The 24,080-nt window shown below is 35.5% G+C and overlaps 1 protein-coding gene across 5 annotated transcripts in view; it reads left to right on the forward strand.

Annotated features, from left to right (window-relative positions):
- Positions 1-24,080, forward strand: part of LOC138701460 (E3 ubiquitin-protein ligase SHPRH) — a 444,559-nt gene that overhangs the window by 141,920 nt on the left and 278,559 nt on the right. For all 5 annotated transcript variants that reach the window (XM_069828349.1, XM_069828345.1, XM_069828347.1 and 2 more), the window contains one exon: positions 23,727-23,852. In XM_069828349.1, the coding sequence (XP_069684450.1) occupies positions 23,727-23,852 (126 nt within the window). The remainder of the gene's footprint in view (positions 1-23,726; positions 23,853-24,080) is intronic.

A 24,080-nucleotide genomic window follows, 5' to 3' on the forward strand; every position in this document is an offset into this window, starting at 1 on the left:
ACCTGTTGAAAGATTCTAGGACTTCATTGTTCCTACTGGTCATGATGCAACATCTTTGGCTAAGCATAACACATGAGCTTGATTGTCATTTAGGAACTTGTCCCAAGAAACTGATCGCTCATACATATGATGGTGCTTCAGTCATGAGTGGCTCATTATGTGGTGCTCAAGCATTGGTCTAGCAAACTTACACAGACGCAGCTTATGTTCATTATTATGCGCCAGCTTAATCTGATCATGCAGAATTCCGCATCAGCTAAAGAGTATAATAGTACTGTCACTGACAATATGCAACCCCCTATATTTCAAGTTACCAACCGCCACTGGATTTCATTCAGAAAGATAATTATATCTCGTGCTGTAACAGTGAAGATCTATTAATATAATTGTTGAAGTTTTTCTTAACATCTAGTAAACTGTTTATTGTGTTAGATTTACAACAGTTAAATTTTTTTCTCAGATGAATAAGGGTCTGCAATGTTCTTCATAAGGAGACCTGTCAGTATTCTTACAGTCTTTTTTAAAGAATGAGAACTTTGGATATAGTAGTACTATTTCTCCATATTCGAATACCATAAGACATTATATTGTTGAAAAATGTATTATAAGAATGTGTAAGATATGTTTGGATATATAATACATGTCTTAACCCTTGAGCATGGGTACTAGTTTCCAGAACATGAGCAGGGGCACAACATAAATTTGATACCTATCATAATTCTTGCGTATAAATTCTTTAAAATATGTCATACTGATGTCTTTCTGATCGAAAATAATGTTATTTGCATTCTGCTTGTTTTAGTTGGAAAAATGCATTATATGAATGTGTAAGATATGTTTGGCATATAATAAATGTCTTAACCCTAGAGCAGGGGCACGACATAAATTTGATACCTATCATAATTTTCGCATATAAATTCTTTAAAATATGTCATATTGACGTCTTTCTGATCGAAAATATGTTATTTGTATTCTGCTTGTTTTGATTAAGGTTCACTGGAAATTTAGATTAATTTTTGATAGTTTTTAATGAAAAGTAGATGCAGAAAGCAAGTTTGTTGGAAATGTATTGAATAAAAGTTTCATATTATCTGCTATGAAACGGTTCCAATTTCTCATTTATTGTGATAAGTCTGCCGGTATTGTAACACATTTTGCAACTTTTTGTGAATTATTCAAATACTGTACATATGGCGGCCATTTCATCAGTTCTGATTTGCTTACCTCTTATGTTTTTGTCATCGAATCTCATAGATCTCAGGATTTGAAAAAAGTCTCTGATGAACTATTAAGTTATTTAAATTAAATAAATCACAACTTCACTGTGTTAATATTTAAATGATGGTGTTATTTTACCTGATTGACTAGTTTCGAGATTACATCCATCCTGTGCTAGCTTCATGTTTCTTGTTATGGTAGGGGTAGATAGCATAGGAACTCACTAGAACTTAGAGGATGATGGTAGTAACATCGAAACTAGTCAATCAGGTAAAATGACACCATAATTTAAATATTAACACAGTGACGTTGTCATTTATTTAATATAAATAACTCAATAGTTCATCAGTGATTATATAAGTGTGTTAAGGATGTAATCAAGAATGGTGAAAAAATCTGTCATAACTCATACAGGCTCTCAAAATTTTAATGATAGTTCCATCAGTTGACCACAGTTCTAGCACTTTTGTGTGACTTCCTTTCTTAGCCCCTGTCAGGTAGGTGCAACAAACCAAGTAAAGCAAGCTTTTCACTCCTCAATATTTCCCTAAATCTATCTCTGGCGAGGTTGCTATTATCTTGTTTTCTGTCAATAAAAACGTTAGTACAGAGAGTAATATGATCAATTATATAGTCATCACCAAGCAAGAAACAACTTCACTGCTTTTTGCTTTCACACTTTGGCACTGGAAAGTTCATTACGATGATTTTCTTTTGGTTTTGCGTGATGTGGTGTATGAAATCTTATGCCACTTGGATGTCGCCCAACATAACAATTTTCTTCTGAAGAAGAGCCAGTGTTTCCCACTTCATAGTCAGAATTGTGATCTGTGTCTGTATGTGTTCCCAGTTATCAACATGAGGAGGATCATCATTGTCTTATGCCTCATCATTTTTCATTCAGCCTGAATTCTTTAGGTACTCTCTAACCATATGCTGAGATAATACAGATTATATGTGTGTGTGTGTGCGTGCGTGCATGCGTGCGTGCGAATAAACACGAAATGCTCCCAACCACTATAATAATTTTTCTTAGCCATCACTTTTCTTCCGCTGTTAAAGCATCCAATTCTTGCCTGATATACATTAATATCAACCTCCATTTTTCTTCCTTGTATTGGGATATACAAACTAAGGTTATTCACACTACACCACTGTTTCACTTCCACATTCTCATGTATTCACATCATTATAGGGCCTTTGGTCCACTACATTCGGTCCACTTTCTTTCTTGTCCACTCACATTTGTTCATTTCATGATTTGTCCATTAAGTTTTGTCCACTGACCATTTAGTCCATTTTCATGCTTCGTCCATTATGTTTTTGTCCACTGACTATATCGTCCACTATGGTAAAAAAAATAGATGACATGAAACGTATTTCATTTGGTGAAAATGTAATTTATTGAACAGGTTCTTGTAAAGTTCGAGAAATTTGTGGTCGAGTTTTATTTTGAGTTCGGTTGACATGTCTCTTCATGATCTTTCTGTCCGGCAACACCAGAAGGGTTTCCTGATCAGTCACACCGCAGAAGGGTTTCCTGGTCAGTCACACCGCTGGGAAGAGCTGCATGCATGATTTGTGCCGGAGGTTTGTTGGGATTTTCTTCTGCATGTCTCTTATGGTCATTCATAACTTTCCTAACTTCGCCCTCCACACCTGCATCATGTTATTGATTTGCAGTGCCATCTTTATATAATCTAGCGATGTCATCTAAGTCAGTCCCAGTCGTGCATCTTGCATTACAATTCTGTCGATCCTCACATCTCCAATATCTTCTTCTTCCATCTTTGCTGACAGAGTGAAAGTGGTAGCAGTACCCATTATAATGTAACATTGGTTGCCTCTGGCGTGTATATACAACCTCTGTCATAATGTTTAATATCCAAAATAGGAAACATATATTCATATTTTCTAATATCCGTTCCTGTGCCACAATGCACTTGATGAAACACCACAGCGCATTGTCACAGATTGTGAGGTCAGGACTGCGAAGTGGCCAGTTGAGAGAAGCTGGTAAGATGTGTGACCCATGGTCATTTCAGTGTTGTGGAAATCTGAGACAAAGCACTGTGGAATTTCATCAAGAGCATTGATGCACAGGAACGGTACAACACCATTGATGAATTTAAGGATGCCGTGCGGTGCACTTTCCAACAGATTACACCAGCAATGCTGAGGCGAATGTCGCACAGAACCTAGTGATGCATTATTTTTTGTGAGGAGAATGATGGGGGACATACTGAACCTTTGCATTCTTAGGACACACAGTTAGTGTAAAGTAGATGTATGTCTGCATTATGACGGAATTACATAAATAGTGTGTATATTTGAGATATTTATAGGCAGTAACGGAACTGTGTGCCCACTCTGTACATTGAACTTACATTTTATTTCCAAAGCATCTTCTGGTTCATGATCTCCAATTGCTAATGAGGTATCCATGTTTGTTTAATGTACAAGTCAACAATCAAGCAAGCATTTTCATTTACTACCTACTACAGACTTGATTACTATGCACTACGTAGCTTTGGATCGTACCTTTTGATGTCACATCTGGCTATTCAGTCAACAATCTAGTTCACTTCAGTTGTAAATGTAGCTTTGAGACATGGCATAAACTTACTAAAAGCGTAGGTTGTTTTTTTTTATTTTTGTTTTACTATCAATTGATTTTACTTTTTTTAAGGCGTATCATTATTGTAATGTTACAATACAGTTTTCTAGTGGAAGCAAAAAGTACAGCCTTGATAAATTTGTGAATATCGAAAGATTTTTTTAAAGTACAATTACGTGCCTTACAATACTTACAAACGAGGTAGACATTTTCTTGTGCAATATTTGAAATGTGAGATAATTAAATTTCAGTGATTTTAAAAATCGAATTTTTATAAACTTGTTTTTCATACTTCAGAATATTAAAAATAACAATAGTTTAGAATATATTATTCATTATGTTAGGAGGAAAATAATATATTATGTAATTAAATAAATAGGCCTATTTTTCAATAACCATGTTTAATACCGTATTACAGTTTTGGAGTAAACTGCTCAAGTATGAATCTATTTCAGTACGAACATATTGTACACAGAGTTCTCAATAGTATCATAAATTTAACATAAGAACGTTGTAACATTTGTAAGTATCCAAGGTTGTAGTTCGTAGTAATTAATTTTTATAGGAGACAACTGCTACAATTGCCACGTGAGCCACAACCCTCTCATAATGGCGAGTAACCTTGATAGGCCTGCCCTAGGTGAACCTCTCCCTCCCTGTCTATGTTGCAATCTGTTTGTCGTTCAGTGGCTTAAAATTAGTGGTTAATTAAATTTACACGAAAACCATCCACACTATGAAAATGTGCCAGAGAATAAATGATTATATTTTCTATCGTTATGGGCAAAACTCACGATCCTGCTCGCAATAGTTACCAAATATTCATTCATTCATGGTGTTCTGCCCAAGGGCAGGTCTTTCACTGCAAACCCAGCAATCTCCAATCTTTTCTATTTTTTGCCTTCCTCTTTGTCTCTTCATATGATCCATATATCTTAATGTCGTCTATCATCTGATATCTTCTTCTTCTCTGAACTCTTCTCCCATTCACCATTCCTTCCAGTGCATCCTTCAGAAGGCAGTTTCTTCTCAACCACTGACCCAGGCAGTCTTTTTCCAAATAAGAGTGTGTTAAACATTTTGGAAAAAAGTTATTTTTTTTTCTCCTGAGAAAACCATGAACTTTTCACCAATATGGTATTACACTTTTTTGTTACATACAACATGAGCTATTCACTGTGAAAATCTGCAGGGTTATTTCACTTCCACTCTGTATGCTCATTGTCGCGTTTGTGACTGGTCTTCCATCCAGGCGACCCTGGTGTGATCTCCGGTCAGGTCGTGGTGGAATTCGTGGTGACAAAGTAGACGTTGCAGAGGGTTTTTCTCGGGCTACTTGCGTTTCCCTCTTATCATTCTACCAACACTCTCCATCTCCCTTAGTTCGTCCATCATTTGCAATAGTAAAAAGGAACTGGAGGAAAGTCTTGGAGATATTACAGATTTTCGATGCTGCTATAAGGAGGAGTTAGGGCTCTGGGTTCCTGGGGCTTAGAGGCTACTGATGTGGAGATGAAACCTAGCTCTTTCAGGGGCTGAGGCAGGATGCCCACCTATCAGAGTCAGTTGATCAGGAAGGACTTGGGGCTCTGGGCCCTGGGGCTTTTTAGGTTACTCACTCACGAAATGGGATCTGGCTATGAAGGACTGAAGCAGAATGGCCCATCTGTCAGAATCGGATTCACGAATTCCACCCAGGTCACCTGTTGGACTTTGACAATCATCGCATGTATGAGACGCACAACAGTCATCGCGTATATAAGGCGTAAAGTGGACCAGAGTGTGCCTAAGTGTATGGACTATCCTGAGTCCAGCCCTCGTACAGGCCTCCCCACACCGACTCGAAATATTCGCACTGGTGGCGAATATTTCCCTTCGCAAAGTTGCCACTGTCTCAGTGTACATTGCGGTATATGAGTGTGCTCACACCGACGCGAAAGTATCGCTGGACGTCTGTAAATCTGCAGCGTTGAATTTAGATTTGCCGCCTGCACGGTTTTTTTCGCTGCCACCGCGAATTTTATGATGGCGTTCTGTGAGAAATTGTAAGGAAATATACAGTTTTATACGATTTATTCTAGAGGATTACAAGTAAGTAAGGAAAAAGGCCAATATGAGATGCAATCCAATTAGAATTAATTGAAAGTGGTCAGTTATTCACATCTTCAACATATTTTAAGAGAAAAATTCTAGCGTACATACAGTCTGTCTATAAGGAATAATTTCATATTCGCATCTTTGTTGCCTTTTATCAGTCCTTAAGAATATCACAGCATTGCTTAGTACAGAAATGTATATCTAGAGAACCTACCTATGTGAACTATGTGTCATTTAACATCTTACTAAGGTTTAATAGTTCAAATAATTTTCTTAGTTTAGGAAAGGCTTCATTCTCAAAAACAAATATATAAGCCTATATTTAATAGCAATCTTTTGTCAAAACTAATCACATTCATATTTTATTTCTATGAAATACTCTAGAAACTTTTATATTAGCTAGTATAGAAGAGTTGTTTCTATAAACATAAATAGATCTATTAATTGTTTCATTAACCCTTACGGATTCGTGCTGTATTTCCTAACATTAGTACTCGCGTTTGGTGTCACTACAGCTCAATAAATAATCAATGTTTTGGACTTAATATTTTTATTTTATTATGCGATAATTGTCTACATAATGTTATAAAATCAGACTTCCAATTAATTTTTAAATATTAAATGTAATATTATAGAATTGTTGTTTAGTCAACTGTCCGAAGACAGGTCTGAACCTGACAAATGATACCAAGAAGGCACCACTTATGAGGCAACTAGGCCAGGAGATAATGGGGTGGGGTGCCCAGTTCCTTTCCCCCTCCATCGCATACATCGCCAAAAAAATTAGCAAAAATCAGCACCTAGCAGATACAGCTTCATCAAGTCGTCTTTGTTGCCCATGCACACTTAGAGAATACACTTACACATAAACAAGATAATTTTATTAATTATACGTGAATATCACTACTTGTGGAACAAATTCCTCCCAGATTTCAGACTTGGCACCATCTCTTGTCTTCCTTCTCTTGAAGGACGCATTATAACAGAATCAAAGAAAAGTTAGAAAAGACGGGACGAAGTAGAATCTTTTCTGTTTTCGAGATTTTGTTACGCACTTCACACATTTGTATTGTATACTATTTTTGCACGATCATATATTTAGAACTTCAAATACTGTATGAATTTTATGATACTTTCTGCATTGAGAACGCATTTTAGTGAATCTAGCCATTAGACATTCAAGGGAGTATTAGTTTGCCAGAAAGTTTAATGAAAGTCAGTATGGTTTTCTTTTTGTATCTAATGATGAAAAAAAACATGAAAAATGTTATTGAGGGTGGGGGTTTAGACGTATTACATTACATTATAATAGAAACGCGGACAATTGAAGTGAAGTAATTGTTTCCAAATGTGAATGAATATATTGATTTCACAGCACTAAAATGATTTATATCATGAATGTACTCTCATCAATTCCTAGAAAATTGGTAAATGACCGAGAATCTTCCAAAGTTATCTCTCTGAGTAGGAATAAAAAAATATATTACCAATAAAGGATCTTTTATTTTCATTTCACTATTTTCAGGTATTTATATGTGCTGGGATGGTAATTCATGTTATGAGGAATTCTCTGAATATTCGTTTCATAGGTATTTTATCTTTTCAGATATCTTTAACTGCTTGTTTCTGATGCACTTATATTTTTTTTTACGTGGACTTTACTTTCTCACCCCCACTTTTTTTCTTTTTCTGTGTGTTCTGTCCTCCAGAGCTGTAAGTTCTTTGACAACGTTTGCAACTGCAAGCATAACATCTAAGGCTGTATAAATACTAGTTATCATCGTTCGCCATTTTTATTCTTTTCTTTTAATAATTTAATTAAATGTATTCTAATATTTCAGTTACATTTATTTTAATATTGTAATTACATTAATTTTAATATTGTGATTACATTTATTTTAATATTTAATTGCATTATTTATATTTAATTACATTTATTTTAATATTTATTATTACATTTCAAAACACATAATTAAAACAATATAAGTGATGGAAGTATTTTGTAAGCGGATTTGAAATCAGAGCGAAGATTTCTGTATTAGCAAACAAGAGGTTGTCTTGAGTTCTTTGTCAAGTGAAAATACTTTTCTTTAACTCGCCATAACTTGAAAACCAGTAAAGATTTTGAATAGCAGCAACTTTTAAAAGTAATTTCTATTCTTTCTCAACATTTCAGTTCCTTTGACCCCCATCTAACGCAAAAAATAAAGTTTGCCGCTAACCACTTATGAAGGTGTAAATGTTTATTTTGAATATATCACTTTGAAGTTAGTATTTTTTTGCCCCCGCGTTTTAAAAACAATTTTGATTTAAAAATTTGTTCTGTGCTTTCCTCAGACATTGACCTGCTAATCATAAAAATAACAGTACGATTGCTATCATAGGAGTTACGACATGATATTCCGCTGCATACGCGAAATTTTGGTCTCCGCCAGTGCTGCGAATATTTCGCGTTGGTGTGAGGAGGCCTTAAAGCCAAACAAATCCAAGTATAGTTATTATTAATCTAATGCTCCAGACTATTGGAACTCAGCCATCAGTCTTCTAGCCTCCCAATATATTTGTCCATTTTTCCCGTTCCAGAATTTGTGAAGTGCAGTACATTTCCTAAGATGGTCGCAGTTCATGATGGCATTTCTTCTGCACAGCATACAATTTGGTGAATCCAGAATGTTGAAGTGATGGAGGTGTTATGCCAAGCAGTAATGTCCTGTAGTTAGGCGGAATGCTGCTACAGCTTCACTTCGGAAAGTTTCCGGAATGATGTTTTTTTCCATTGTCAATTTCGCCCACATCTTCCCTTGGCTAATTTCTTTCAGTTGGTTTGATCTTTCCTTTCTAAAAGTGGAAATGATTATTGATATTGCTGAACAGAAAGATAGAGTTGTTTCCTGTGGAGAGTCAACTATTTTTGTGCCTTTTTTCGCCAGAAGATCAGCTGTCTCATTTCCATTGATACCAACATGAGAAGGAATCCATTGGAGTGTGATTGCTGTGCCTGCTTGTTGTAATCTCTTGATTAATGTTTTGATTTCCGAAACTTTGGATGTCGGTATATATCTTGGACTTGATATGGCTTGGATAGCAGAGGTGGAGTCACAAAGTATAGCCACTTTGTGGAATGAATTTAATCTAACACGAAGTTGGGACAGGGCAATGCGTATTGCTTCTAGTTCTCCATCAAAATTAATTTTTAATCTTCCTGCAGAAACATAGAAATTGAAGAGTGTGCTGCACACTCCAGCGCCTACACAACTTCCTTCTTCCATCAGTGAACCATCAGTGTAAATGTGTAGGTATTCATCCAGGATACATTGTATTTATTGTTTCCAATCCCAGACATTTCAAAACTTCTGTATTAGTATCTTCTTTTTTAACTTTCTCCAGTAGATCTAATTTATGCTGTACTTCTGTTTGTTCCAGTGGGCTTTCTATAGGTCAAAGTTTTTCTAATCTTGTTTCTTCAATGTAATTGTTCCTAATTTCATCAAGTTATTGAATAAATCCTTTCTGAGTTTTCAGGTTCCTATCTCTTCTCTGGTAGTTGATCCAAAAGTCATCTGAGGGCAACCTAATTAACTTTTCATATTGTATGAGAGCCCTTTTCTTTATTTCAGTATACAGTGGAGTATTATTAGTACCAGCTACTAGGGCTGGGATAGGTGTAGTTTTTATGGCTCCTGTAATTAATCTCATAGCCTGGTTTTGGGCTAGATCCAGTTCCTTTATGTCAGCAGATATCAGTGCCTCGCATCCATATAACGAGACTGGTTTGATGTAGGTTTCATATGTAAGGTTCAGAACTTTCATGGAACATCCCCATTTTTTCCCTGCCAGTCATTTTAAAATACTGAATCTAGTTCTAGCCTTTTCTGCTGTGTTACTTAATGTGTCCTCCAGGTAACTTTCGGATCTAGATACATTCCAAGATATTTCTGTTCTTTAATTTCTTTTATATCTTGACCTTTATACTTTAAGTCAATATTAGGGAACTTACATGCAAGAGAGAAAACCTGGTAGAATGTTTTATCAGTGTTAACTACTAATCGGTTTTTGTCTGTCCATGCTTCTAGGGCATTTCATGCATCACATAATTTATCATAGTATTTTTTTGGATGAGATACCCAAATCACCAGATCGTCAGCGAAAAGGGATATATTTATCCCAGGTATTCCGTTAAGAGCAGCAGGTAGGTTATTGATCATTATATTAAATAATGTAGGGCTAGTGACAGATCCTTGAGGGAGTCCAACATTCTGTTTTCTGAGTTTTTAAGTTATTCCATTAATCCTGGTAGCACACATTCTTTGATCAAGAAATATGCTTAACCATCTTAGCATCCTTCCATTCACCCCATGTAATACTAATTTATCTAGTAGCTTTGTTCTCCATACAGTGTCATGTGCATTTTTAAAATCAACGAATACCGCCAGCATTGTCTTGTTCTCATCCATTGCATCTTTCACGTTTTGGCTAAATTTTAAGATTTGTTGGACTGTGGATTGGTTCTTCCGAAAACCTGCCTGTTCATTACCCAAAATATTATGATTTTCTAGGTACCAAGTTAGCCTGGCATTAATTATCCTTTTCATTGTTTTTGCAAGCACACTGGTCAGAGATATAGGGCAGTAACTTGAAACCCTACCTGCGGGTTTATTTGATTTGAGTATCGGTATAATTACTGCCTTTTTCCACTCGGCAGGAATTGTTGAGAATGCCATATTTGGTTAAATAGCGAGAGGCAGGTATTCTGAGCATTTAGCCCAAGATGTTTGAGGAATTCTGGAGTAATATTATCTCTCTCAGGACTTTTCCCTATTTTTATTTCTTTAATTGCAAGCTGCAATTCATGTATTTTAAAATCTGTATTGAATATGTCAGTATCTTGTTGTTTACAGCATTCCTTTATCTTTTTCTTAATTTCCTTTGCCTGTTTTTTATATTGTTTTGGTAAAGGCTGAGACTTAGTGTAATGTCTTGTAAAAGTTTCAGCCAATTTCTTATCTTCTACTATCTTTTTTGTGTCAGTTATGATTGGCGATCGTTGGTAATTTGTGATTTCCCATTGTTGGAATAAATTTATGCAACTTTTTTGTTATCTTTCCTGTAGTCCAATTGTTTGAGAAATGAGTTATATCTATTCTTTTTGGCATCAATCACCTCTCTTTTCAACAGAGCACACTTTCGTCTCCACCTGACAACGTCAGTGATATTTTTTGATGTCTCTGCTTGTTTTCTGGCCATGTCTCTTTCACTTTTCAGTTTACTTAGATGTTCGTTCCAAAATAATCCAAGTATAGTCGTTGTTCATATAATTTTATTTTGTATGTAGTAAGCAATTTATTTTCCTTTTTAATAAAACAATAAGATCAATAAAATAAGGACTGAAAATATTTTAATTTATAAATGATCATAATTCTCGATATTGTTTGTCTTGTTTATACACTAGACTCTCGCTAATCCAGCTCTCAGTAATCTGGCCTCCTCCTAGTGTACTTCCTATCACTCTACTGTAATAGTTTTCTGGGAAATTTGCATCAATTCCATGTGTTATACTATATTACTTGTACACGTATATACTTACAGTATGTATGTGCTTAGGAAAATATTTGGGGCTAAGCGGGATGAAGCTACAGGAGAATGGAGAAAGTTACACAACACAGAACTGCACGCATTGTATTCTTCACCTGACATAATTAGGAACATTAAATCCAGACGTTTGAGATGGGCAGGGCATGTAGCACGTATGGGCGAATCCAGAAATGCATATAGAGTGTTAGTTGGGAGACCGGAGGGAAAAAGACCTTTAGGGAGGCCGAGACGTAGATGGGAGGATATTAAAATGGATTTGAGGGAGGTGGGGTATGATGATAGAGACTGGATTAATCTTGCACAGAATAGGGACCGCTGGCAGGCTTATGTGGGGGTGGCAATGAACCTTCGGGTTCCTTAAAAGCCATTTGTAAGTAAGTAAGTATGTATACACATGCCGGCCATGTGTTGAACATTCTAGTTTCGATTTACAAGTGCAAGAGTAGTGATTGGCGCAGTGTATAACATACATTTAATGACATTTTTAAGCACTCTCAGTAATCCGACACTCTCACTAATCTGGCACCATTCTATGCAAGGAATAGCCAGATTAGCTAGAGTCTATTATATAACAGTTCTTTTGATTATAGAATCAAAAATATAATTTTTATATATGTACTCAAAACAGTAAAATGTTATGAAATAATATCTTTTACTCTCAAATTGTTATTTGTTTTAGTGAAAAGTGTTCTTGCAATAATATTTCAAACACAGATTTCAGTTTTGTGCACTTTGTTTATAAAACATTTTCATTTGTGATGAAATCATTAAACATGTCGTATTTATTGCATGTACAGTACTTCATTAAACACATAGATACATCATCATCATCTGTTCAAGTTGTAGGCCTGATATCGTCTCCTTTCATCTTTTTAAAGACTGACCCTAAGATCTTTTCCCTTGAGGTATGTATCTGATAATCTGCCTAGGCAAAGAACATAGATACGAGTACAATAACGTAAAAAACATTTTATGTGTAGTATATCTATTAATGCAAATATAAACTAAGAAACTAAAAAATGAAGTTTGTTAGAATCTAACATGGGAGTTATTGTGTGTCAGCAATAGGTGGGAGTGATCCTAGGTTAAGATTTTATTTGAGAATAAAATGCAGTGTCATTTTCCTGAACCCACTTCTCTGATTCACTATATGCAATTTGTCACATGTATTGATTAATAGATTTGTTTTCATTTGATAAATAAAGAGTCTTATCATCTCCAAATAACATTGAATTAGTACTTATATTATTAGGTAAATCATTTACCATGATCAAGAATAAGAAAGGATCTAAAATGCCCTTGTGACACCATTTGTAAAGTTCAGAGATTTAGAATTTGCATTATTGTAGGAAACAGATACAGTACAGATATTTTATTCACTATAAAATAAATACATGTTTTGGCTTCGTCAAAAAAATTCTTAAAGAACAACTATAAACCAAGAGTTTATTAATTTAATATACTATTACTATATTTTCTGGTGTATTAGACACACATTTTACCTTAAAAATCAGCCTAAAAATCCACATGCGTCTTGTACAGCTGTCAAAAGAAAAAGTGGCCGCTCTCCTGAAACAAAGTTCCCTTCGGGTATCTTCGCTACAATTCGGAGACAGGCGATGTTACATGTTGTTGGACCATGTTGCCTGATATCTACAGTTATAATTGAAGTATTCTGTGTGTTGTCGATAGCATAATGGTAGCGTTCAGGCCTCTTATTCATGAGGTCCTGTGTTCGACTACAACTGCGTGCTTTTTATGTTCTTTTTTGTTCTGTTTTTGAGAGAGACAAACTAGACATAATGGCTCCTTTCTCTTTTACGATTATTTTAGTAATTAACATCAGGTTCATTAATATATTATGCCATGACTTTATCATTATGATATTGTGGCTGCAAATGGAAAGAAAAAAGATTTTATTCTAAATAAAAATATCTTTCGTGGCATAAACAAAACAAATTTACTGGCGTCGGCCTTAAAACATTCAAACAATTAAGCGTTCAAAAAACAAAACAAAAAGCCACAATTCAAGATTTAGTCTATCTTCCTCTTATCTCGATCATCTTGCAGTCAAGTGGGCATGGAATTGACTAGTCTTTGCAAATAGCGACTGTTTTTAGACACGATATTCCAGGCATTCTGAACATACATACATAAGTGTTCTGTCCATGGGCAGGTCTTTCATTGCAAACCCAGCAATCTCCAATCTTTCCTATTTTCTGCCTTCCTCTTAGTCTCCGCATATGATCCACTTATCCTAATGTCGTCTATTATTCTTTTCAACCAGAGACCCAACCAATTACTTTTTATCTTTCTAATCAGTTTCAGCATCATTATTTCTTCACTCACTTTTTCAAACACAATTTTATTTCTTATTCTATCTGTCCACTTCACACACACCGTTCTTCTCCACATCCACATTTCAAATGCTTCAATTCGTTTCTCTTCATTTCGTCATAATGTCCATGTTCCTTCCCCATACAATGCCACACTCCACACAAAGCACTTCACTAGTCTCTTCCTTAGTTCTTTTTCCAGAGGTCCGCAGAAGATCCTTCTTCTTTGTTAGGGCGGTGGTACGATCATCCACTCCTCCTCTTTATCTTTCTTATATTGGCTGCTTTCGCCAGGTGGACGGCACATTGAAAGGATTGGGTGTGCGCAGTGGAAGACTTTTAGAATGAATAGTGTGAATTTGTAAAACAAATATAATTAACAATAATAAGTAACAATGTACATAAATGAAAAATGAAATAACAATAAACATGAAATAGATGAGTGAAAATAGGACAAACTAATCTGAAATGATATCCCCAGGATATGTAAATCATGTAAGTATCACAAGGCTGAGGCCAACACACTTATAAGTGATTAAACCATCTAATATGGCCGTCTCTCGACCATCAGTGACTAACCTATTAACCATATGTTCATGAACCACTCTCTAAAAATATATATATATATATATATATATATATATATATATATATATATTAACTATCTGAGTATGAATCTGAACACAACACCCAGCCAGCACATTAACTTAATACATGATCCATTCGACCATAGATACCACTCAGTCTGACTAACCAAACTAAAAATACATGTACACTCAATAAGAGACAAACTCTACCCAGCATAAGGCATTACATGACAGATCACTATACATTACCCATTGCACATATTGCTCACATAAACTGTGCAAATAGCACTAACACAAATCTCTGCACTTTACAAAATGAATACCCAACGGAGAGAGAGAGGGATGGAGACAGATGCACGTAATAAGTAACGGACGATAATTCCAATTTCAAGGATCATTTAAATAGCAACTAAACTCGACACACATGATAAGAAAATAGCGGCGAAGGAAAGCAACAATCAAAATGGAGCAGGGAAAACACTAAAACAATATGCGAGACCGTAACCGCTGCTTTATCACTCTAACCGTCTCGGAAATGAACTCACATTACAAATCATATCTCATTACATAATTCCCAAATACAATTTACCTCAAACACATATATCTCACAAATATGTTACTTGATGCAAATACTAAAACTTGCCCCCAAGACGTATCACTAGCAAGCGATGTTTCAAACTACGATCCACTAAAATCCCAAACACACACGACGCAATATAACTACTCCACTGATCTATCTCCAGCACATACAAAGCCCGAGTCACGTTGTCTATATGTGCCGCGTACCAAAATGCTAAGTCTTGTTAAATGTTTCTGTCGCGTACGAGAGCTTGAATCTGAGCCAATTGTTTCCGAATATCTCCCGTGTACGAGAGCCTAAATCTTGTTAAGTGTATCTGCCGCGTACCGGAACCTGAGTGAGTTCCGTGTATCTCCGTTAAAACAGGTAAACTCTCTCCCCCTCTATCCTCGTGAGATGTAATGACCCGGCCAATAGGATTATTTGGAAAGAACAAATGAAGGGATTAATAGCGCTATCTATTCTGTGACGTCTGAGAGCGCTCTGACGGATGAAGTGACGTACTAGGTAAACGGCCGTGGTAGCAGGCACGGCTCATCTTCTATTAAAAGCTTCCTTTGTTCATGTTTGCAGTTTTTCTTGGGAAGGATAGGCCTAAATACGGTAACATCCCATTGCTTTCCGCACACCACTATCTCTTTCGCATCTTATTAAATTCCAGGGGGCCCAAATAGTATCTGCACAGTCTATTGTTCCTAGCACCCTCAACAACTCAAGCTTCGTGACGGCATATACTATACTGTGGTTTAATGTTAGTTATTAGGTGGAGGTTGGAAGGTTGTGTTTTCTAATTCCTACGTACATACTTGGAACTTAAGGGAGAACTCAATTTATTATTGTTTTAAGGGGTTAGGTACAGCTTACAGCAGTAAAATTTGGGAAATATTCAACATTTTTTCCCCTCCATTACTATATCTAGTACAATAATGAAAGTTATTATGTGTAAAACAGTGTCCTTCTGCTATATGAAAAAAATATTTTTACTAGTTAAAACAATTATTTACTTTTTTTTTTTTTTTTTCAAAATTCAGTTCACTGTGCAGTGAAGAAGTGTTTCCCACATGACTCAAAAACTATCCAACATTCTGTGCTGAAACTTTTTGTGTGTATTTATGCATGTCATATCGACAATATGGTGCAAGATCACTTCCCTATCTTTGATAGATTGTCTGATAAAAAATAAATTCATTAACAAAAATGGTCAAATATCAGTATTGCTTCTAACACAAAAAAAATTATTTATTAAGGAATGTAGTTGAAAGAGCATGATATTGTAAACATGTGTTTCAGCAATAAAGTAAAAGAGAGAGAACATGAAGTTAATAAATTTGTGAGTTATGAGGGAAACGCTTCATCACTGCACAGTGAACTACCACCATTATGAATTTTGAAAAAAAAAAAAAATATATATATATATATATATATATATATATACAGTATATGTGTATATATATATATATATATATATATATATATATATATATATATATATATAATTTTTTTTAAATCATAAAAATATTTTTTTCATATAGCAGAAGGACAGTGTTTTAGACATAACAATTTTCATTATTGTACAGGATAAAGTAATGGAGGAAAAAAATGTTGAATATTTCCAAAAATTTTACTGCTGTAAGCTGTACCTAACCTCTTAATGTGTCTGCGTCAGAGAGTTTTCTCGGTTGTTACTGTCCATATTCTTTTGGCAAGAGGACGCTGCGTTTAACAGATTTAGATGTTCCAGCAGACCCACCAAACCTTGTGAAATCGAGGAAGGAAAATGATATAAGGAGTCTGTACATATTCCTGTCAGAAGAACAGAAGTTAAAGTTATGTTTTATTTAACGACGCTCGCAACTGCAGAGGTTATATCAGCGTCGCCGGATGTGCCAGAATTTTGTCCCACAGGAGTTCTTTTACATGCCAGTAAATCTACTGACATGAGTCTGTCACATTTAAGCACACTTAAATGCCATCGACCTGGCCCGGGATCGAACCCGCAACCTTGGGCATAGAAGGCCAGCGCTATACCAACTTGCCAACCAGGACGACAGAAGAACAGAAGACTTAGGTTACTTGAACTAGTCTTTGCTAAGTGTCATCAATTTACTTGACTTTTGTTGTATTTAGTACTTTTTTTCTTAATTTCCTCGTGTTTTCTTTTTTTTTTTTTTCACACAAGTGGAATCCTTAATATTGTTCTGAAAATATGGTTGTGTTTACAAAATGGAAAGCATTTTCCTTGTAATCATTTCTCACGAATTTTAAAATATGATGAAACAAATGTTGTCCTTAAAACACTATAAATTGTGTGTTCATATTCCTTGTGTAATCCTCTTTATTTAATCCTTAACAAGAAATCGCAGAAGGAAATTTGTTCTGTCGTTTTTCCATGCATAGGGTAATTGAATGGAAGAAATGCCATTGAATGGAATAAAGACAATTGCAACGATATTTTATAATAACTATTTCTTCCTTACTGTATACACATTTATATCAATTAAAATGTTTTTCAATTAATAAAATATTGAATAACAGCGTGAATATCCGTTGTTTTCTCTGACTAAAAATGTGTTATTTATACAGCTACGCAAATAATTCAAAGACCTTTTCCTCAAAACTTCAATTTCTTGGTTACGCCCGTTTTCGATTCAACTCCTCAATTGTTACTTAAGTAAGGCTATGGTTTGAAAGGTAATGAAGGAATTTCATTTAGACAATAACCGAATATATATATATATATATATATATATATATATATATATATATATATATATATATATATATATAGTGACTTCATCTCATTTTCAGCACCTTTTTCCCTTTAAAACATTTTTATTGTGTGAAAAGTATTTTCGTAAATTTCTAGAATATTCTCAAACTGTTTAGTGTCTAATGAAAATTTAAAGCTATGTTTCAGAGTTATTGAAATTTCCTAAGTCCACATATTCCTTTCTAAAAAAAAATGGGACAATCTCACCTCGACCTGGGGTGACTTTGCCTCGAATCTCAAAACCCATTGAATAAGCCTTTACAGGAAATAGTGAGACAATGTCACCCCTATATTATCATAGAAAAACAAGTCTCAATAAACAGTGATAATTTCTATGTATAAAAAGTAATCATTTTCAGTAGGTGAAGGATATAAACTAGGCAAATAATACGATTTCTTGAAAATTTCCATTTAGTTTCATATTTTTAAAGTAATTTGAGGAGTACAAAAGCAGGCACAAAAACTGGAAAACAGATAATAATAAAGGAATTACGGTATTTTCATAGTAATCACTCAACTCTAGGACTGAAAAATAGTTCTTCTCTTCACTGATACAGATCTCTAAGGATCAATTTTCCTCAAAAAATGCTCTCCCATACGTATAGCTGAGTTGCCAGCTTTCAAATCTATCCGCAGTGCATATGAAGAGAAGGCACACTGTTGATAGTGATTCGTCTGTCGATGGGGACATTAAGCCTGGCAACTCTCTTGGTGCTATTCGACAGAAGTAGACTATGTGCCAGCACTGGGTTTCCCCTTCTCCCTTCCTCACCTTCATCATTCATCCTCACCCAATTACTACATTACACTTACACGAACACTTACACACATACACACACACCCTTGTACACGACATAACTCCTCACCAGGGCTGCTGAGAAGGGGGGGGGCAAAGGGGGCAAGTGCATATAGGCCCGTGAGCAGTAAGGGCCCATCAGATTAAGTGAGTCTGATTACTTTTTATTATAAAAAATAATTATACACAGATACACATCAGTACTATGATATTTTGTAAGAACATTTGTTACAGGAATCTGACATATTAACCAACAATAGTAGAATAGTAGAATACATAGAATGGTGTTGTGCTAACTGCTGGCCACCATTGTATGAGACAAGAAATTAAGTATAGGGTCTCAATAATTTTAACGTCAGTTCTGATAGGTCTGCTGGTGAAGGACACACACACACTGAATCTTTCACATAACCCCACACAAACAAATCGCATGGGGTTAAGTTGGGGAGCGTGGAGACAGGAAATTCTGATCATCGTCCCCACCATGACTGATCCATAGGTTTCCCAATCTCGTGTTTAAGAAATCACGAACATCGCAATGGAAGTGGGGTGGAACAACATCCTGTTGGTAAATGACGTCCACACTGTAAGTCTCCAGCTGCCAATTTTTCAACATATCTAAATACACATGTCCTGTAATGGTCTGTTCAATGAAGAAAAAGGGGCTGCAAACTTTAAATTGTGAGACCGCACAGAAGACATTAACTTTTGGTGAGCTGCGACTGTGCTGCATGATAGCATGGAGATTTTGTGTGCCCCAGATTCGCACATTGTGCCTGTTCACTATGCCATTCAAAAAAATGTTGCCTCACACTGAAGATAAGTTTCTCACAAAACCCATCCTCTTCCATAAGCTGTTGCACTTGTGTAGAAAACTCTCACTTTGTCATCGGACGTCAGGCTTGTAGCAATTGCAAGCAGTAAGACTTCTGCTTCAGTCATTTTTGTAAGGTCTTCCAAATGGTCGATTGTGGAATGTTCAGCTCTCTGCTTGCTCTGTTTGTCGACTTCTATGAGCTATGTGCAAAATTCGCCTGCATGTGCTCAACCGTTTCTTCAGTCATTGTAGGCTGACCTGTTGTTTTTCCTTACAGAGGCATCCCGAAACTGTGAACTGCACATACCATCATCGAATGGAGTTGGCACTTGGTGCATCTTTGTTGAACCTCATTCTGAAGTGTCGTTGCACTGTTATGACAGACTGATGTGAATGAAATTCAAGCACAGCATATGCTTTCTCAGTGCCTGTTGCCATCTTTGCTAACTGCTGAACTCTCACGATAGAAATCTGAAATGTGGCTGCAAGGAAACAAAACTTTATGAGTTTTTCTATATGACTGTAAAGTTTTGTGATAAAAAATTTTAAATTATGGTTTATTTAACGAAGCTCGCAACTGCAGAGGCTATATTAGCGTCGCCGATGTGCCGGAATTTTTGTCCTGCAGGAGTTCTTTTACATGCCAGTAAATCTACTGACATGAGCTTGTCGCATTTAAACACACTTAAATGCCATTGACCTCGGCTGGGATCGAACCCGCAACCTCAAGCATAGAAGGCCAGCGCTATATCAACTACGCTACCGAGGGCGACATTTTGTGATACTATGTCAAATAATATAGCTACAGAAAATTCATTAATTCATCCAATTAATTGTAAAAACCCTGTGTATTGAATAGTTATGAACTCAGACTGTATCCTTGCCTTACCTCTTTTGTTTGCCTAATGTATCTGAATAATTTTCTCTCCGCGAGCTTAATCTTGAAACATAATTCTTTGTATAACATTTTTCATATTCCCTTTAAATTTAGAATTCACTTCTATATTTTTCATTTTAAATAATAATTTTTCCCTATTCTCTGAATTGAAAGCTTTTTCTATATCTATGAAAGTCTCAGGAATCTTCTATGCCACATCAATAAATTTAAGGATGCAGTTATATTGTCAGACTCCAAAGCAGCTATTCTATCAATAGTCTCTATACACACACCTTCATCTCAAACAGCAGAAATAACTCAAATGCTCTCTCAACTAATATCACTCAATAAAAGAATTGTATTCCAATGGATACCATCCCATTGTGGAATCCTGGGAAACGAGAATGCGGATGCTTTAGCAAAGAAGGGCAGCACTGCTGCTTACAGACCTGTTACTAAATCTACGTATGACTCTTTGAAAAGATTTATTAAATCTTCATACTTTGACTTCAACAAACAAAATTTGATAGCACAATCTCAAGGGGAAAAATGGAACTCTCTGCATCATAATCCAAAGTTAATTCCCGATTACCACGAAAATCGTCTGTAGCTGCATTTAGATTGGCAACAGGCTATGATTGTTTGGCCAAACACCTGCATAGAATTGGAATATATCAGTCCCCTAACTACCCATTGTGCAACTCAAACCAAGAAATGGATTCGGAACACCTCAAAATCTGTGCTTCAATGGCTGACCATGATAATGTCTTTGAAAAATATTGAAGTGCAAGAGGTAAAATGACTTTATTGTGAAACGCCTGGCATTAGAAAACAACAACATATCTATGAAATACCAATACATACATCTCCTTTTTGAGTTCATATATTTGTTGTTAATAGTTGTAATAATAAAGCCACTTCCGTAATCTACTCGCTAATAATCCTGTAAAAATCTTTCCTATATATGCTAATAACAAGATGCCTCTATAATTATTCAGGTCTTTCTTATCCCCTTTCCCTTTATATATTGGTACTAAAATGGCCACCTTCCATAATTCCGGAATAATATTTTAATTTCTCAATGTGTTAAAGATTTTGAATAATAATGTTCTCCACTTTTCATTCTTGCCTAACTCTTTCCTACACTGTATTGGGAATCCATCCCACTCCTGCTGATTTTTTATTTCTCATTTTCCTCAAAATTTCTAATAATTCATTTGCTTTGAAGTCTGTGTACAGTATTTAATTGTACTTCCAAGTAAAACTCCTATCAATATCCAAACTGCTCTCCTCTGAAAAGTTATTTTCCATCAATTTTTTTAAATGATTAATCCAAACTTCTTCCTCCATTCCACTATTCCTGTCTTCCCATTTAGTCACTGATTGAATAGCCCTCTGTGCCACTGTTATATTATTACCTTTTATGTATTCATTTAATTTTTCTAGCTTTTATTCACAAAGACTGTCCTTCTAGGTATCAGTAACTCTTTATATTCCTTTTTGTATTTTATAAATGTTTCTTTTTTCTCCATATTGTTATTAATTCTCCATTTCTTGTATACATTCTTATAATTTTTTCTTGCTCATTCTTCACTCTTGATCATACCAACTGTTTCCTTGCCTCTTACGTAAATTATCTGAGACATACATCATATTTCTCTCTGCTCTATCTACACTTGGGTACATCATACTGCTTTTCCTATGTTCTCTAATAGCATCACTTCAGTACTTACTTGTAGTAATTCAGTTATACTATCATTTATTAAATTCGAAAACTCTGTCTTTCTTTCTTTCTTCCTTCCACATTAATCTCTTATAATCACTATTTTTCTTCGCAACTTCTTTAATCATCCTAACTACTTTTGTTCTTTTACAATCTAGAAAGTTTTGTTTTAGTTCAATTTTTAAGGCCATATGGTTGCTTAACGAGCAATCCTCTATTATGAAGTTGTTTATTTGTTCTCGTAATCTGCCTGCTATCATTATAAAATCAATTATGCTTTGACCATTATCTTTAACGAAAGTGAATTCCCTTTCTATAAGCTTGGGTCACGCTATGCTGGTAGCAGCCATCCAACAGCACAGTGTGAACCTTTATTAGTGGCTGTTTTTTACTAGCCAGCAAGTAATTTACCAGCAGCTGGTGTAGTAGTGCATGTTCAACTTTACCAGCTTGTCAAGTGACTTACCTCTCACTGCTAGTGTGCTCTACCAGCCTAGTGTGAACTGTCTTTCGAAGACAGTGGCTGGTTGTAACCTATGGTTTAAAATACAATCTGATTTATTTTCTGCATTTCTGTTTTGTTGTACGTGTACCAGCCTGTCATGCAGGAGGTCTGGATTCGAGTCCCACTCAGACCTGGAATTTTTCATTGAAAAGTTCATAGTGACACTTGTAGTGGACAAGGTCTCAGTTGAGGTTTTTCTTGGGGTTCTTCGGTTTCCACATATTAGGCATCTACATCATTCCATAGCATTCCCCGAATCCCAGCTGATGATGCAAGGACAGGGTGTGGGTGTGTTGGGTTGCCTGCTCAAAATTTGGGTATGCAGCAAATTTAGTGTAGTCAGCCGGTGTGGGTTTGGGAATGCACCTAATTTGAGGATTAGCATAATAGATCTTGAAAGATCGTAGTGCTGGGTCGTTTCTCTTCCCTAAATTCACTTCACTTCAATTCAATTCAGTGGGGCATCTCGTTCCTCAACTATTAAAAAAAAAAGGCTAAGAAGAACACAGCCTTCAGGAACATGGTAAAAGAGTTGGATGCTGCGGCTTCCATGTCTCGTTTGGACTCCTATTAAAGAAATAGCTTATTTGAATGTAAAGTCTTTTCTTCCTAATGTGTGGTGAAACGAATTCTAGTAGCTCCTCAAGCTCCGAATTATACATTTTAAAATGCTCTTGTTTGAGGTTAGATCTTCATTCGCAAGCTCTCTTAGAAGCCCGAAGAAGACTTCCTATTCTATTTCTTGTATTTCATCCCCAAAAAATAACATAATATGCTCACAAGTTCACTCACACCTGTCCCTAACAATCACTGTAAGAACTCTTGTCGTGTCTGGCACCCAGGGTTGGGAAGTTACACAGAAGAAATTAATGTCTACACTACACGTAAAATACGTGTAAAAATGCATAATTTATATCATAAATGCAAAACAATGTAATAAATTTAAAACTTGCTGTAATACATGACCCAAATGAAATGTTCAATTCTTACAAGGGGAACTGGTAGTGATTATGACAGATTGATTAACTTTTCACACTGATGCTAAAGTAAACAATCCATCAGTATTGCCATACAATATATTTTTTTTCATGTATATTATTTTCTTTTAGTACTCTTCTTTCTCATATTTTTTCTTTTCCAAAATTTCGATCTTTCCCATAATGTATCTTAAGGTATCCTTTGATATTTTCATTCATGTTTTCTGTCTGTAGGGGTGTGCACAAGGATGGATTTCTTCAACCTCATGACATAGCAAAGTACCATATAGTCATTACTACATATGAAACTTTGAGAAAAGAATTGGATTATGCAGATCTTAATACGACAAATGGACACAAGTAAGTACATCACTTCTTTTATAATGTAGTTTCATTGTCAAAATTGTCCGATAAGCAGGTACAATAAAACAAAATAATATTTGTAGGCCTATATGGTTTCGTCTAATTACTTATCTTTAATATGGAAATAAGTAAAAAAATCATGATCTAATTACACATACTCATAATGGAGTCCTGGTGGGGGGGAAGGACGAATGTTTTTGCATCAGGTCCCCTGTTAGGCGACAA

Source organism: Periplaneta americana, chromosome 6, assembly GCF_040183065.1.
Source record: "Periplaneta americana isolate PAMFEO1 chromosome 6, P.americana_PAMFEO1_priV1, whole genome shotgun sequence".
In the NCBI taxonomy this organism is placed as follows: domain Eukaryota; kingdom Metazoa; phylum Arthropoda; class Insecta; order Blattodea; family Blattidae; genus Periplaneta; species Periplaneta americana.